Source organism: Onychomys torridus, chromosome 19 (assembly GCF_903995425.1).
Source record: "Onychomys torridus chromosome 19, mOncTor1.1, whole genome shotgun sequence".
In the NCBI taxonomy this organism is placed as follows: domain Eukaryota; kingdom Metazoa; phylum Chordata; class Mammalia; order Rodentia; family Cricetidae; genus Onychomys; species Onychomys torridus.
In genome coordinates this window covers 47,258,415-47,272,863 of record NC_050461.1, presented here as the reverse complement: position 1 = coordinate 47,272,863, position 14,449 = coordinate 47,258,415, and the positions used below count along the sequence as shown (strand labels likewise).

The 14,449-nt window shown below is 47.7% G+C and overlaps 1 protein-coding gene across 3 annotated transcripts in view; it reads right to left on the bottom strand.

The window, feature by feature from the left end:
• Mthfd1l (methylenetetrahydrofolate dehydrogenase (NADP+ dependent) 1 like) overlaps positions 1 to 13,737 on the bottom strand; it is a 189,369-nt gene extending 175,632 nt beyond the window's left edge. For 2 of the 3 annotated variants that reach the window (XM_036169040.1, XM_036169041.1), the window contains exons 1-5: positions 13,328 to 13,711; positions 7,267 to 7,351; positions 5,821 to 5,871; positions 5,681 to 5,734; positions 89 to 213 (exon numbers count right to left, since the gene is read on the bottom strand). In XM_036169040.1, coding sequence (XP_036024933.1) covers positions 89 to 213; positions 5,681 to 5,734; positions 5,821 to 5,871; positions 7,267 to 7,351; positions 13,328 to 13,557 — 545 coding nt within the window. In that variant the 5' untranslated portion in view covers positions 13,558 to 13,711. Of the gene's footprint in view, positions 1 to 88; positions 214 to 5,680; positions 5,735 to 5,820; positions 5,872 to 7,266; positions 7,352 to 13,327 lie in introns of all 3 variants that reach the window. The other variant, XM_036169039.1, reaches the window with a different exon arrangement.
• Between the last annotated feature and the right edge of the window lie 712 nt (positions 13,738 to 14,449).

Below are 14,449 nucleotides of genomic sequence, written 5' to 3'. Positions count from 1 at the left end.
CGGACTTGCCAAAATTAGAAATTTAGAAAAAAAATCACCACAGACAATACTTATCAATAAGACTGATTATTCTTTTATATTTTCTTACCCATCCACATCTTTTTCTGGCTTTAGAGCATCGAGAACTTTGTTGCTCAATGAATCCTCAGATATCTGAAGGGCAAGGCCATGCACTCTGGGGTCTTCATTAATCTTCAAGATTTCATCTATGATCTAGACAGAAAAAATATTAGCCTTGTGAAAGAAAGAGCCAGTAAAAAAAGTTGATGGAGAATAAAAAGGATTTCTACATAGGCTCAGGAAGCTGGCACAGTTGGTAGCATCTGTGCTCACTGATGACGTCAGTTGGAACGTGTATAAACACACACACACACACACACACACACACACACACACACGTTGGCCTTGGTAGTGTAGACCTGTGATGGTAGTACTGGGGAAGTGGAGTCATGCAGATCTCTGGGACTTCCTGACGAGCCAGCCTAGCCTAGTAGATGAGCTCCATGCCAATGAGAGACCCTGCCTCAAAAATAAAGAGGTGGGTGACTCCCGAGGAGGTTGTCCTCTGGCTGTGGTATGCATGTGCACACAAACATCTATGCAAACAGAGTCCTACTGATGCACCTGCTTCTTTTTTAGTCCTTGTTGGAGACTCTGGTGTGAAACACAGTGAAGAGTCCATTTTCTCTTTAGAGCTTAGAGAAGCCCCAAAGAAACCTGGATAAATGAAGCCTTTAATAGCTTCATGGTTCCTATGGTCCTGCCATGTGCTAGAAAACAACATCAACAAAACCCCCAGAGCTTCCCTGTTATTCCAGTTTAGACAGAAAAAAGACAGCTCCCTGCCAAATGACCACTTTTAAGTCAAACACCTACTAGTTTGGGGGCAGGTCGGGAAGCATGCAACCAAGCCCCCCACCCAGGTCCAACGGCACCTTTGGGCCAAAGCATCACATGTTCAATAGAGGCTTCAGAGTCCACAGTGTCCCGGGCCCTCTGGCTCACTGGATCTGAGTGGCACTCCAGAAGCCTCCCCTAATGCTCAAGTACTGAGACTGATTCTTCTCACTTCCCCAAACCACTGACTCAGAAGTGGGAAAACTCCTCCCCACGTATGTGGGTACCACTCACAGGAAGTGTCACTTTATCATTTTTATTTTATTGCTTGGCAAAAATATCTGTGTTATTACTACCATCTGGTAGGGAAGGAAAATGCTATTTGGTACAGAAAGAAAATTTGTCTCCTTCATTCAGCTGTGAACTGAAGTTTCGGGGTGTGGGGAGTGAGAGGAATGTGAAAGATTCTGCAAGGCTGGTTAGAACTTCATGATTGTGGCTCATTGGAATGTTATAAATCCAGAGAAAAATTATCTTGGGCTATCTTTAATCCTTTATATAGCCATTGGCTGCTCACTTATGTATTTAATCTAACATCCTTTAACTGCCAAATGAAATTCACTAGAACTTAGCAACACACCAGTAGCTTCCACCAACCTCAGAGGACTTAAGAGGCTTACAGTAGACCAATACAGAGGCTTCAACACTGGCTCACATAGCACCTGAGGCTTAGAGTAGAGACTTGTGTTCCTGGCTGTCTGTTCACACACACACACACACACACACACACACACACACACACACACACTGTTTGTTTGCTTGTTTTTTTGAGACGTGGTTTCTCTGTGTAACTTTGGAGTCTGTCCTGGAACTCACTCTGTAGACCAGGCTGGCCTCGAACTCACAGAGATCCTCCTGCCTCTGCTTCCTGAGTGCAGGGATTAAAGGTGAGCACCACCACCACCCAGTTTCACCAATATATTTTTAAAGTGTCTTGACTGATGACTTTTTTTTGTTCCACTGCTAAAAATCAAATCAAAACAAAACAAATTGTATGAATCTGGGAGCTAGAAAAATGGCTTAGAGACAAGAGCACTGGCTGTTCTTCTAGAGGATCTGAGTTCTGTTCTAAGGCACCTATGTCAGGTGGCTTACAAGCTCCAGGGGATCCAGGATCTCTGAACTTCCTGGGCACAGCACTCATGTGTACACACCCAACCATCACAAATTTAAAAAACCAACCAAACCAACCAACCAAATATGTTCCAAGCATCTACTTTGTACCAGTTCTAAGTAAGGCAGCTAACAGCTAGCTGTAAGCTAAACTGCCCTGGTAAATCTCATATACTAAAAGGGAAGCAAGCCTAGACCCAACAGCAATAACAATATAAGTTCTGAAAATGACCAAGAATGTAAAGAAAAACCAAGTGGAACAAACAGGGTGAAGAGTCACAGAATGAAGTGGGGCCAGAGGCTACATCTAAGCAGAACTCAGGATAAAATAAGGAATTAGCTGGGGAAAGAACCAATAAAAACAGAAAAAAAAAACCCTGGAATTAGACAAAGCTTAATAAATTACAACACTCAATATAATGCCATATTCACTTATCAAAAATTCCAGAAAAAAAAAAAAGGAGTGGGGGGTGGGGTAAATGACTCCTTGTCAAACCAAGTGTGCTGGGTGTGCATCTATAATCTTGGTACTTGGGAGGTTGGGGCAGGGGAATTATGAGTTTGAGGCCAGACTGGGCTTCAGAGTGTTTTCACGGCTAGCCCAGGCTATACAGTTGAAACTATCTAAAGAAATGAAAATGTGATTACACACACTGAGTGTCCTGGAAGCAGCCAGCCTACTTCCCTGCATTCTGCTACTGCTGGTGCTCTTCATATTTGGTACTTACTATAACTAGCAAATACCATATTAACCGCTTGCTCAATACCTAGCTTCCCTTCGTCCTTGGAAATGATCTAAAGGCCTCCTGGCATTAAGACCACATTTCCCCGCCTCCTTCACTGTCTGGCCAGACAATGCGGTTGGAACAGATGGGATAGGAGCAAAATTGTGGTTTGCTGAAAAGATCCTCAGAGGGAGGGAAGAGTGTAGGCAGAAGCCTGCCTTTATCCTTTCCCTTATTAGACAATGACCTTTACCAGAGATGCTGGGACAGAGAGAGCGGAGACTCTCACTCTCAACCTCTGTGCACAGCAAAGAATTACCTTTCCCCGTAGAGTCTTGATACGACTCACTTCATGACAGTTACTAAAGACACACAAAGACAGACCACAAAAGCAGCCTCCCATTTCATCAGTGATTGGCCCAACTGCTGGTTCCCACTGACCAAGCAAAACAAAATGCATGTGAAAGCAACCTTTGGTCATCTCCTTCCAGATGCCTGAACTTTGGGGTACCCTCAGGCTGAACAGGCAGACAGTGACCCCTGAGAATGGGCTGGCTTTGGGTTGTGGTGATGTATTGTGTCCCCTAATATACTGTTTCTCCCAATAAAATTTACCCGAGGATCAGAGGAAAAAGCCAGCCACTATATTAACATAGAAGTCAGGCAATGGTAGCACACGCCTTTAATCCTATCACTTGGGAGGCAGGGATCTGTCTGGATCTGTGAGTTCAAGGCCACACTGAGAACAGAGCCAGCAATAACCATAGAGGTCTGGAGGTCTGTACAGACAGACAGGAAGTGACAGAGCTGGGCAGGAAGAGGAAGTGATGCAGCTGGGCTGAGAGAGCAAATGAGAGATCAGAACAGAAAGGTATATAGGTGTGTGTAGACAGGAAGTAGCTCGCATTGGATGCTGCGGAGTTGGTGAGGTGAGGTTAGCTGTGCCTTTTCCTGTACCTCTGATCTACCTCAGGCTTTAACCTCAATTTCTGGCTCCAAGTTTTTTTTATCACTAAGACTGTTTAGCAATTCGTCTACAGTGGGTAGCAACATTCTCTGATCTATTGCCACCAATCCGCTTCCTCATTCCATTCCTCACATATAGACTTATTCCTCCCTATAAAAGAAAACGCTTCTGCCCAACTCAAGGGGACTGCAGGTTACTTCACACTCAAAGGTTTTCGGTTGCTCTTCATCAACTGTGATACAAAAGACACTCAAGGGAAAGTTCCAGAAATAAACAATTCATTAGTTTGAAATTGTGCACCTCACCGAGTAGCACGGTAAGACCTAGAACCAATAAGACACAAATCAGCCCTCTGTCTAGCATACGACACTTGTGTGCGGGACCCGTTCCTTAGCTACTCGGGGGAGTCACCTAAGTTCCCAGATCAGCTGTGGTAGCTTCACAGTGTTAGTACTTAAGAAACTTCTCTTACTGAGTAACCGTGCCAAGGCATGAGAGCATCAATCCTGGTGATTGAGATAAGCCAAAGAGGAGCCACACACTGCTACAGGGTCTGTATTACTTGTAGTCTGAGGTATGTGCTGGGTCTTTCCCTGCCCTAATCTCTGTATCTAGCAATGATCATTTTGAACACATTGAGTGGAGATGCTTTTGAATCTGGTGAGAACATTACTATGACAGGTAGAGTTGACTCCACCGTGGTACTATTTTATTTGTGCTGAAATGTGGTGATATTTTAGTTGTATATTAATAAGTAAAGTTTGCCTGGAGATCAGAGGACACAGCCAGCCATAAACAAAAGTCAGGCAGTGGTAGCACACGCCCTTAATCCGATCACATGGCAGGCAGAGTTTCTGTGTGTTCAAGGACACAGCCAAGTGTGGTGACACACATCTTTAATCCCAGTATCTACCATAGAGACCTGGAGGTCTGTACAGACAGGCAGTGACGAGGAAGTGAGGTAGCTGGGCTAAGAGCCAATGAGAGGGCAGAACAGCAAGGCAATAAAGGCACAGGTTAGACAGGAAGAAGCTGGTTCTCTTGGGTGAGCTAAGGTCAGCTGGTGGCTCTCACTGTTTCTCTGATCTCTATGGCTTTCACCCTGTATTTGGCTCTGTGTTTCTTATTTAATAAGATTGTTTAGAAAGTCATCTACACTCCACCATCTTCAACTTGGTGGTACTTTACAGAGACGATAGAGCTGTGGGAAGGAAGGGCTGCGCTTCACATGACTTTGGGATGCTTTTCCTAGCAAGTGACTGTTGATTCCCCAACATCATTCACGTCTTCCCCCAACATGCCCCTGAAACAAAACCCCAAACTTAGTTATTCTGGATTCTGTGATTTGAGGTTTTCTATCCTGGGAATCCTAATCTACTCCTCCTTGCCACAGCCAGCCAGAGGAAAGGTAAAGGCTCTTGCCCCGGACCAGGACCGTGGCACACAGTCCGGGTCTGTCTCATGTTTATGAGGGCTGCTTCTCACACACTTGAGATGACACTGGGGAGTGACACTGACAGGCACAACCAGAGCCATGTGGCCCAGGATGGAGGTTCTATCAGTGGTCCTCAAAATGCTAAGGAAGGAGTCTCAGAGTGCTAAGTCTAGAGAGGCCCTTGAAGATCACCCTGTCCTGTTCTGACATCACATCAATGAGACTATGGTGACCCTGGGATGCCAAAGGAATGGTCCAAGGTCAAAGATGCTACTAGGACAGAGCAAGACCAGAGCCAAGTCTCCAGACAACCCCAGCCCAACAGTCTTCTCATGAGATGATGCTGCTTCTACAGTGAATGCACAACTACAATGGTATGATTTCCTAGCTTATCTCCAGTAGAAACCAACCGGAAGGGAGAGAGGTGATCAGATCTCTTTCCCCTGGAAACGCAGCCATAAGAGGAGGCAGAGCCTGCACCCACCACTCTGGAAAAGGCTGATAGGCCCAATGAGAAAAGGAAATGAGCTAGGCTGACATTACCTCATCCTCTCCGCTGTCTGGAGGCAGGCAGACGTGAGTGATGTCTAGACCAGCCTGAAAAGGAACATAAGATTCTCTGTCACCACAAGAGAATACGCTGTTAGGAATTCTAATGAATTGCTAAAATGACCCGTTCTCACCTCCTTGGCCAAATTCTGGTTTACTTCCTGCATCAAGCTATCACCGCCTGCCTAAGGGCAAAGGAGTAAAGGGAGAATGTCACAGAGTGAAAACACCTTGACAATGTATACCGACCATAACACAGAGATCATGTTTGTGAATACAATGAACACAAGTGACCCAAATACAAAGATGATAAGAAAAATACAGAAAAGACTCTTATTGCCTTTGGAAATTGGGCTGACAGCTGGGATTTACGTGCATATTAATTTCTTGGACTTACAAATTACATCATTTAAAAAGTGACAGATTGCATGTTATAGGATATGCTGGTTTGAAGGAGAATGCCCCTCCATAGGCACATGTTTGAACACTTAGTTCCCAGTTGGTGGACTGTTTAGGAAGGATTAGGAGGTGTGGCCTTGTTGGAGGAGGTGTGTCACTGGTGGTGGGCTTGCATCATTTCCAGTGTGTCTCTCTGCCTCCTAGCGGAGGCTCAAGATGTACTCTCCCAGCTGCCCTTATCTCCATGCCTTTGCTCTGTCACAGACTATAACCCCCCGAAACCATAACCCCAACCGGATGCTCCCTTTTACAAGATTCCATGGTCAAGGTGTTTGGTCATAACAATAGAAAAGTAACTAAGACATGGGGCATTTAAAAATGACATCATCATAGCCAGCATCACTCTCTGTGAAACACCAAAGACAAGAATTTGGATGTTTACATATGTGTACTTAGGCTGAATGGCAACATGGAACCAGATTCCCAAGAAGTCCAAGTTCCTAAACCAATTCCCCTGCTGTGGGGAGATGTGGAAGCTTTCCAAAGGATGCAGGTCACATGGAACACAGTTCTATAGTCTCACAAACCAAGGTACCATTGGCTGCCACGCAGGCTGCTATTCTGATACTGGAGTAGCCTGCCAAGCACCACCATAACAGGCCAACTACTGGGCTGAGTTGCTTCCAGGCCGGGCCCATCCTGTTATTTTCCCCGCACCTGTCATCACACAGGGATGCCAATAACACAGTGCCAACTGCAGCTCAGGACTAAGGGGCTGCAGCCAAGGAATAAACGCGGGGTGCAAAGTCCTCTGACACAATTGTGACTTCTGACACTTGGGCTGTCAAACATTAATATGCACCTGCCATTACCTATTTGTCTTCCCCAGAAACAAGAAAGGACTGACTTGCCAGCCATATGTGGTAAGTATTCCTAAGTGCATGGAGGTTAGTATCTATCGTGTCCTGTGATTTATGTGGGTGCCTACCTCCTGACCTCAATGGCACCACCTAGGTCTCGGAAGAATGAGTGATTCCCACAGAGTAGTGTCTAACCTGTACACATAACAGCACTTGCCACTGAATCCACTGCTTTGACAGGACATCCGTCTGGTCTCTGTTCCTAAGTATTTGCTAAACTGCACCGTAAAACAGTAGGAGAGCACCATGGTCAGCGCTTACCTGGATAACAGCAAGAACTGGCTTAAAGGCAGGGTTTTTTTCTTGCAACAAACTCAGCACTTCTTTGGAATTGTGAATGACTTCTCTATACGGAGAAAGAAAAACACCAGAGTCATTTTTTTGTTAGGGATCAGAAAGGACAGGCACAATGCGTGTCCTTACAAAGCTTGTTACTGTAAGTGAACCAGACAACAGAGGGAGACTGAGCATGAGGGAAGGCAGGGCATAGAGGCACCAAGGCCTGCTGATGCAGGCAGTATGTACCGCGACACGAACCTGTAGTCTGAGCTCTAGAGAGGCAGGCGGGAGAGCATTGTGAATTCAAGGCCACCCTGGATTACCTGGTGAAACCCTGTCTCGGAAATGCAAAGAAAGTCAAAGAGAAACATTAAAGCTGATTCTGGATGAAATTCGACAACCAGATTTTTAAAACACATAAAGGGAAACAAGCTACATGTGAACATGCATTTCCAAGAGGCTAAAATTTTCTCTTGTCGTTTCCAAGTTTAATATAATAAAAAGTCTGGAGCCAGTGAGGGCACTCAGTGGGGGGAAGTGCTTGCTGCCAAGCTTGCCACCCAGAGTCCATCCCCTGGACCCATATGTAAAAGGAAAGAACTGCCTTGACTCCCCCAAGTTGTCCTCTTACCTACACACACACACACACACACACACACACACACACACACACACACACGCAAATAAATAAATGTAAATGGAATAAAAAATTTTAAAGTCTTGGTTTCTACTCTACCCAATCCCATTCTTTCACCATATTCCCTTACTCCTCCCCCTTTAGAAATTAGTTTGGGGTGCGATGGGAAACGAAATGTGGAAATGGTGATGGCCGAGTGGGATAGGACAAAGAAATGGTGTCTCTGGCTAAATTCCGGGTCCCAGAGTTGAAAGGAAGGATTCAAAGACAGAAGAGGAGGGAAAGGAAGAGGGAAATTGCAGATGTGGGAAGCCGAGGATGCTGCAGCTTGTGGGGCGCCTTCTGAAGACAGCGTTACACTGCGGGGACCACTTCCTCTTCTGCAAGGAGTCCTGCTCCGAGTCCAGAGAGAGTCGTTTCTCCTTCACAGCCAAGCAGAGGAGAGACGCCTCTCAGATGTGCAAACCTAGATAAATATCGCAGAGCCAGGCTGCCTTTCTAGAACTTTCTAGAGAAGTCATTTTGGAAGCCACCATCACCTCTACGCCATGTCTTCACTGGCACACCTTCAGCCATCTGCTCTGTTTCTCTCTCTCTCAAGGCAGACGGAAAGGCTTCTCAAAGCAGTGCCCAGTTTCAGTGTTAAAAGATTTAGTCACTCCCAGTGACAGCGGGGTGAACCTGGGGCCTCACACAAGCTAGACAAGCACCGTAAGGCACTTCAAGCTTCGGGCCACCTTTAAATACCGTTCTCAGTGTTTATTACCTGCACCTAACAACTTTCAAAAAATGAATTAGTCTCAGGCAGGTGCCATCTGTAGTAAGCCGCCCCAAACCAACAAACATCTCCCAGTTTCCAGAGTGGTGGCTGAAAAATATTAAGTGGAAGGTCCTAAGCTCTGGTGCAGGTAGACACAGGACACAGGATGCTCAGAGAACCACAAAGAATTCAAAACTTGCAGCGGAGTTAACTTCCTACTGTCACAGATGCTAACAGAGCCAGGCAAGTGTGTTCTGCTAGCAATGATCTGGTTTGACTTTGGTTTTATATACTTGGGACAAAGCAGTTCAGTCTCCAGGGAAGTACCTTCATTATTGTGCTCATATGTGAAAAATTTGGAAAAGGTCACTTCTCCAGCAATGGGTGACAAGGGTTTCTATGCCACACTGTCACCCAGCCTGGCAGAGCAGCTAAGTTACTATGAGCCAAGCTGGGCCCATATTTTTGCTTGGTCTGGGGAGGTACTGTGGTGTGAGCACCAAGCACTTCTGGGCCTAAGAATCCTCTGAGGACCATGATAAAAATCAAGGTTCGGCCTCAGAAAGTCTTATTCAATATGCTGGCTGGGGCCCAGAAACGTATCATTTTAAATTAGTGCCTGGGGGTTCTGGGCATGGCCGATGGATAAACAACCTTCTATGGAGGATGGCTTCCTCACCTGTGAAACAGGTAGATTTCTGTGGCTATTTACCGTTTTCTTATTGTTTGGACACATTGTTTTTCCTGCTACTAAAGCTACCTGTTTGGACGGGAAATGTATCCCACACAATCATGTCTCTGAATACTTGCCCGCCTGCTGCTGTTGCTGCTGTGAAGGTTGTGAACCTTTAAGGAGGTGAGGGCTTGCTGGAGGAAGTGGGTTACTGGGACAGGGCCTGGAGGTTTTAAAGCCTGGCCCTACTTCCGGTTCACTCTTGCTCCTGACTTGGGATACAATGTAACCAATTGCCTTCCGCCTAACTCCAAGCTTAGCTGCAGACAAAATCTACTTGAACTATGAGCCCAAACATACCCACCCTGCCTCCCTCGGGTTACTTTTTGTAGGTCGTGCTCATGGCAACAAACTTTTAAACCTAAGAATGCACAGCAAAAACCCCTTCCGTCTTGCCCACCCTCACGAAAATGAAAGGGGCATTTCAATAAGTAAGCTCGCTAGGTTTAAAGGCTTGAAGAGATGGCTCAGCAGTTAAGAGCACTAGCTGCCTTCCAGAGGAGCACCATTCAACACCCAGCACTCATCTGGGGGCTATCACCTGGAACCCCAGTTCCAGAGGTTTGGATGCCTTCTTTCGGCCTCCAAGGGCACCAGGCATATAAGTTCTATATAGACATACATGCAGGTAAAACACCCATACACATTAAAAAAAAGAAAAAGTCAGTTGTCAGACAAAATAATTGAGGTATGGGCAAGTAGAAGATACAGTTACACAAAGGGGGTCCACAATGAAATAATACCACTTTAAAAAAATTGGCTGGGGTGCTCATCCACAACTGGCCATTAAGTATCATGTTTCCATTCCTTTCATTGATTCCTGCAGTCCAAAAAACAATGCAGTGCAAAATAATGCAACAGCATCCTCAGGCCCAACACATCTAAAAAGTAGCTTTAATGTTTCCAAAGATGTGTCCATGCCCTTGGTGGGGGAGGGGGGGACACGGGGGGGGGGGATGGGACATCTCAGTTCTGACTGGACACAGTGTAGCTAAAACTTGAAACATCCTATGACTAAAGAGAGGTGGGTAAAGGTTTACGCAGGCATCTTTCTAATGCTACCCGTTAGTGACACTGTTACTATTTCTGCCCCTACCACCAGCTCTGTCATCTCCGCATGGCTAAACTGCATAAAGCCTATGAGCTGAGCACAAAGCTGCCTTGTCCTAACAACCACATTCCTCCCTCTCCCTGTGGCTAGCTGTGGCCACGCCCCAGTGTGGGCAGAAGCAGCTGGCCATGTTCCTGAAAACTACCCATGTACGCTATCCCTGAATGCTGAGACCATTTGCTAACCAAGGTCCACACTTCTCATCTCTTCCAAAGGTAAAAGAAGGATCCTTCTGGGAATATGGAGCTGGTCTCCTTCAAAGACAGTCACTAGTGTTTAGAGACGCGGTCTTGGGGTAAAATCAGTGGAGAGCCGTTTTATAACTCTTTTCTTTGGCCATTGGCAGACACATCCTCCACAATAGCTTCCATGATAAAGCTGACCACAGCTTATTCCTACAGCAGTGCCTTCCCAATCCTCTTTTTCAGTAACAGGATTCTGAGTTTCAACTGCACATGACCACCTGGGTCTCTCAATCTCTCTCTGACCCCAGCTTCTTCCCACAGACAGTGCCTTCCCAATCCTCTTTTTCAGTGACAGGATTCTGAGTTTCAACTGCACATGACCAACCACCTGGGTCTCCCAAGCCACTCTCTGGCACCTGGCTGGGATCATGTGACTAGCTTCTGGCCAAAAGGAGGTGAGGACTGTGTAGTGAGTAGCGACACAAACCTGGGTGGCAAGTGACAAGACCAGAAATCAGGAGCAATGAGTAACCACGATGGGGACCATTCTGGAGGCTTTGCTCTGGATATTTCCTTTGGGTGTTGCTATGGAGCACCACTCTGTGGCCCATGCCCTCGATATATGAACCCATGGGGTCCAATGAACAGACTGCTGTCACCTACTCTGCAAGTGTTGGGGGTTAACACTTCCTTGATTGATTGACAGACAATAACCAAAAATCACAATATTTCCAAAAATGACCTTTCAGATCATGGTTATTGAGCCACACCATTCTATAAAGGTTGCTGTGCTTCTTGCAGACTTGATGCCATATCATTTCTGATGTACATAGATGATGGAAGAAATACCATCCTAAGCTCTTGTACAGCTACTTACTCCAGGTGACATCTAATCTGATCACTTCTCCACTTTCCAAATCCCACAGGCGCAGGCAATGATAAATTAGCTGTCATGGCCACCCGGCCAACAGCAACAACAAGACGCAATCGATGGAAAGACAATTACTAGGTTCAGAGCTTTTAGGATATACATTCTAGGATTGCTAGGATAGTATAAAGCTTATGATGGCTTCCTTGAAGTAGGTGGCATTATGCTTTCCATTTGCAGGTGAAGATGCTGAGACCAATGGCTTGTCCAAGCTCTCCCACCCAGTAATACAGCACATTGTAAAAATATTCCTAAGCACTGTCCTTTGATCTGTAGCAGAACCAGGAAACCACCACCCACTAGCTAAAAAACCAATACACGTGCACATACATTTTAATTTATGTGTTCACATATGTTTGGGGGCATGTGTGTTGGTGACCACAGGTCAACTGTTCCTCAACAGTTGCTCATCTTGGTTTTGGAGATAGGACCTGTAACATTGGTCTGGAGATCTTGGACTCTGCTGGGGGGGGTGGGGGGCGCTGGTCAGTGAGCCCCAGTGATCTGCCTGTCTCTGCCTCCCCAGGACTGGGATAACAAGAGTATACCATTACATCCACATGGGTGTAGGAGATGGAGCTTAGGTCCTCATGCTTGACCCAGCCAGTGCTTTCCTAATTGAGCGATCTCCCTAGCTCAGGCTTACATTTTAAAACAACAGGTAGAAACGTAAAAATAAGGATATTTTATAGCATGGAAAACTACAGGAAATTCAAATTTTAGTGTCCATAAAATGTTGAATTTTATCATAAAAATCATGGGAATTTGTTCTTCCTTGTTACAAAAGTATCCATGTGGTATTCTTAATTTTGCTTCTTAGTCCACTAAACCTGAAGTATTTACTCTCATGTCCATTACATAAAGTTTGCAGATCTCAGTTTATTGTAAAAATAATAACTATTTGTTGAGGGCTATGTGCAACAGTCCCCGGGCCATATATTTTTGCTCACTTAACTGTTTCCACGGCCCCAGTGGGAGCCACACCGGTAAGGGCTTTCCCGCCTTCCGCAGTTAAGTCCCTAGCGGGTCCCTGGCAACGCAGTGACCCAGCAAACCCACTTCTCTGGAAAGGGCCTGCTTCCTGGTCTCTCCCGCAGGGGCAGAAGGCTGAAGAGCGGGGGCGGGATGTGGGGACGGGTCGCAGACTCTGCGTCTGCACAGATCACCACTGGACAGAGAAGTAACTTTGCTGACAGCCGCGCCGGAGCCCGCGCGCTCTCTGAGCGGCGATGCACGGGACTATGCGCCACTACCTCCAGGACTTCCGCAGTGGGTTTTTACCGGAGCCTCCTGGGGGAGGGACAGCAGTGGCGGGATGGCAGGGCCATCCTCCTTGCAGCTCTCCCGCCCTGGGCCGCGCCGCCCCTTTCCTGTCGGCGCCACGCCCGGCGCGGTTGCATCAGAGCCGGAGGCGGGCGACGCACGTGGAGCGGGGCGTGCGGTCCGTGAGGCGCGCGCCGGCCGGGGGATGCTCTCACCCACAGGGTCCCAAATACCTAGAGTCACTTCCCCCTGCACACGCCCTCTCGGCCGCCAATAGCCAGGCGCCCCTAGCAAGTTGGCACCAAGCATTCTCTGCCTCCCGCCCTACGGAAACGGTCCCTCGGGTCTCCCAGCTACCGAGAGCTCTGCTGTCCCATCCTTGGGTCCCTAGTTGGGGACCGGCGCGCAGGCAAGCCGGACACTCACCTGACGATGGAGTCCGTCCCGGAGGCCTCGGGACTGCCGGGGCCACGGATGCTGAAGGCCTGGCCATCTTGCAGCCGCCGCCCGCGCACCCCCTCGGGGTCACCACCTCCGCTGCTGCTGCAGCTGCTGTTGCTGCTGGAGCTACACAGCTCACGGAGGCGACGCGCCGGGCCCGGGGGCAGCTGCTGATGGCCGAGCTGGCGCAGCAGGAGAGGCAGGCGGGCGCTCATGGTGCTGCGGAGCGCGGGGCGGCCGGTGCTCCGGGGGCGCGGAGATGCGGCAGCAAGTTCCTCTCCGGGTTGGCGAGGCTGGCGCCAGGGAGAGCCAAGCTACACAGTAACGGGCCAGCCGCAGGAAAGACTAGGCTCTTCCTCGTGGGAGGAACAGAGGCCCCTAGGGGGCACTGTACCTAGTGGCCGTGACGTTCGGGGGGCGGGGGCCAGCGGACGCGAGGCTGCTGGTTGGAGTTGCCTGAAAATCAAGGCAGAGGAGGTGGGGCATCGGGGTGGAGCTGAGCCCTTGCCCTGAGGTTGTAGGGCCAAGCCTTCTGCCTCAAAACTAGGTGACACCCTTGGTCTTCAGAATGCAGCTCACTTTCTGTAGGAGGTAGTGGCTCCCAGTCCAGTTTAGACCAGAGGGAAGGGTTTCTTACATGGGAAGTGGGAAGTGGCCTCAGGGTAAATGAGTCAGTACTTGGTGTTTGCTAGCTGGCTTTGTGGCGAGTCATTGGCCTCGGGACTGAGAGTCTTAGGTTTATAATTTCCAAATTCTAATTCCCACTCGGGCCAGTGGGAATAAGATTGTAACTTTGTAGTCCCCAAGTAAGGTGGGATAAAATGCGTTCAAGGTAGACAGTTTTTGGGTGCTCACACTGCGCGTGTGCTGGAAAGATAGGCCATTTAACCCCAACCGATATAAGAAGTTGTATGGCAATTCGCTTGATTTCCAACTGGGAGAACCTGGGGTTGCAGAGAAGTCATTGGTGTCTTGGCAGAGCTGTGAGCTTGCCCAATTCCAAGGATGAGCCTCCTCCTTTTCCTGTTTAAACATTTTACTTATTTATATGAATGTACTTGTCCAGGCCCGCAAGTAGAGGTCAAACAACCTGACAACTTGAAGTTT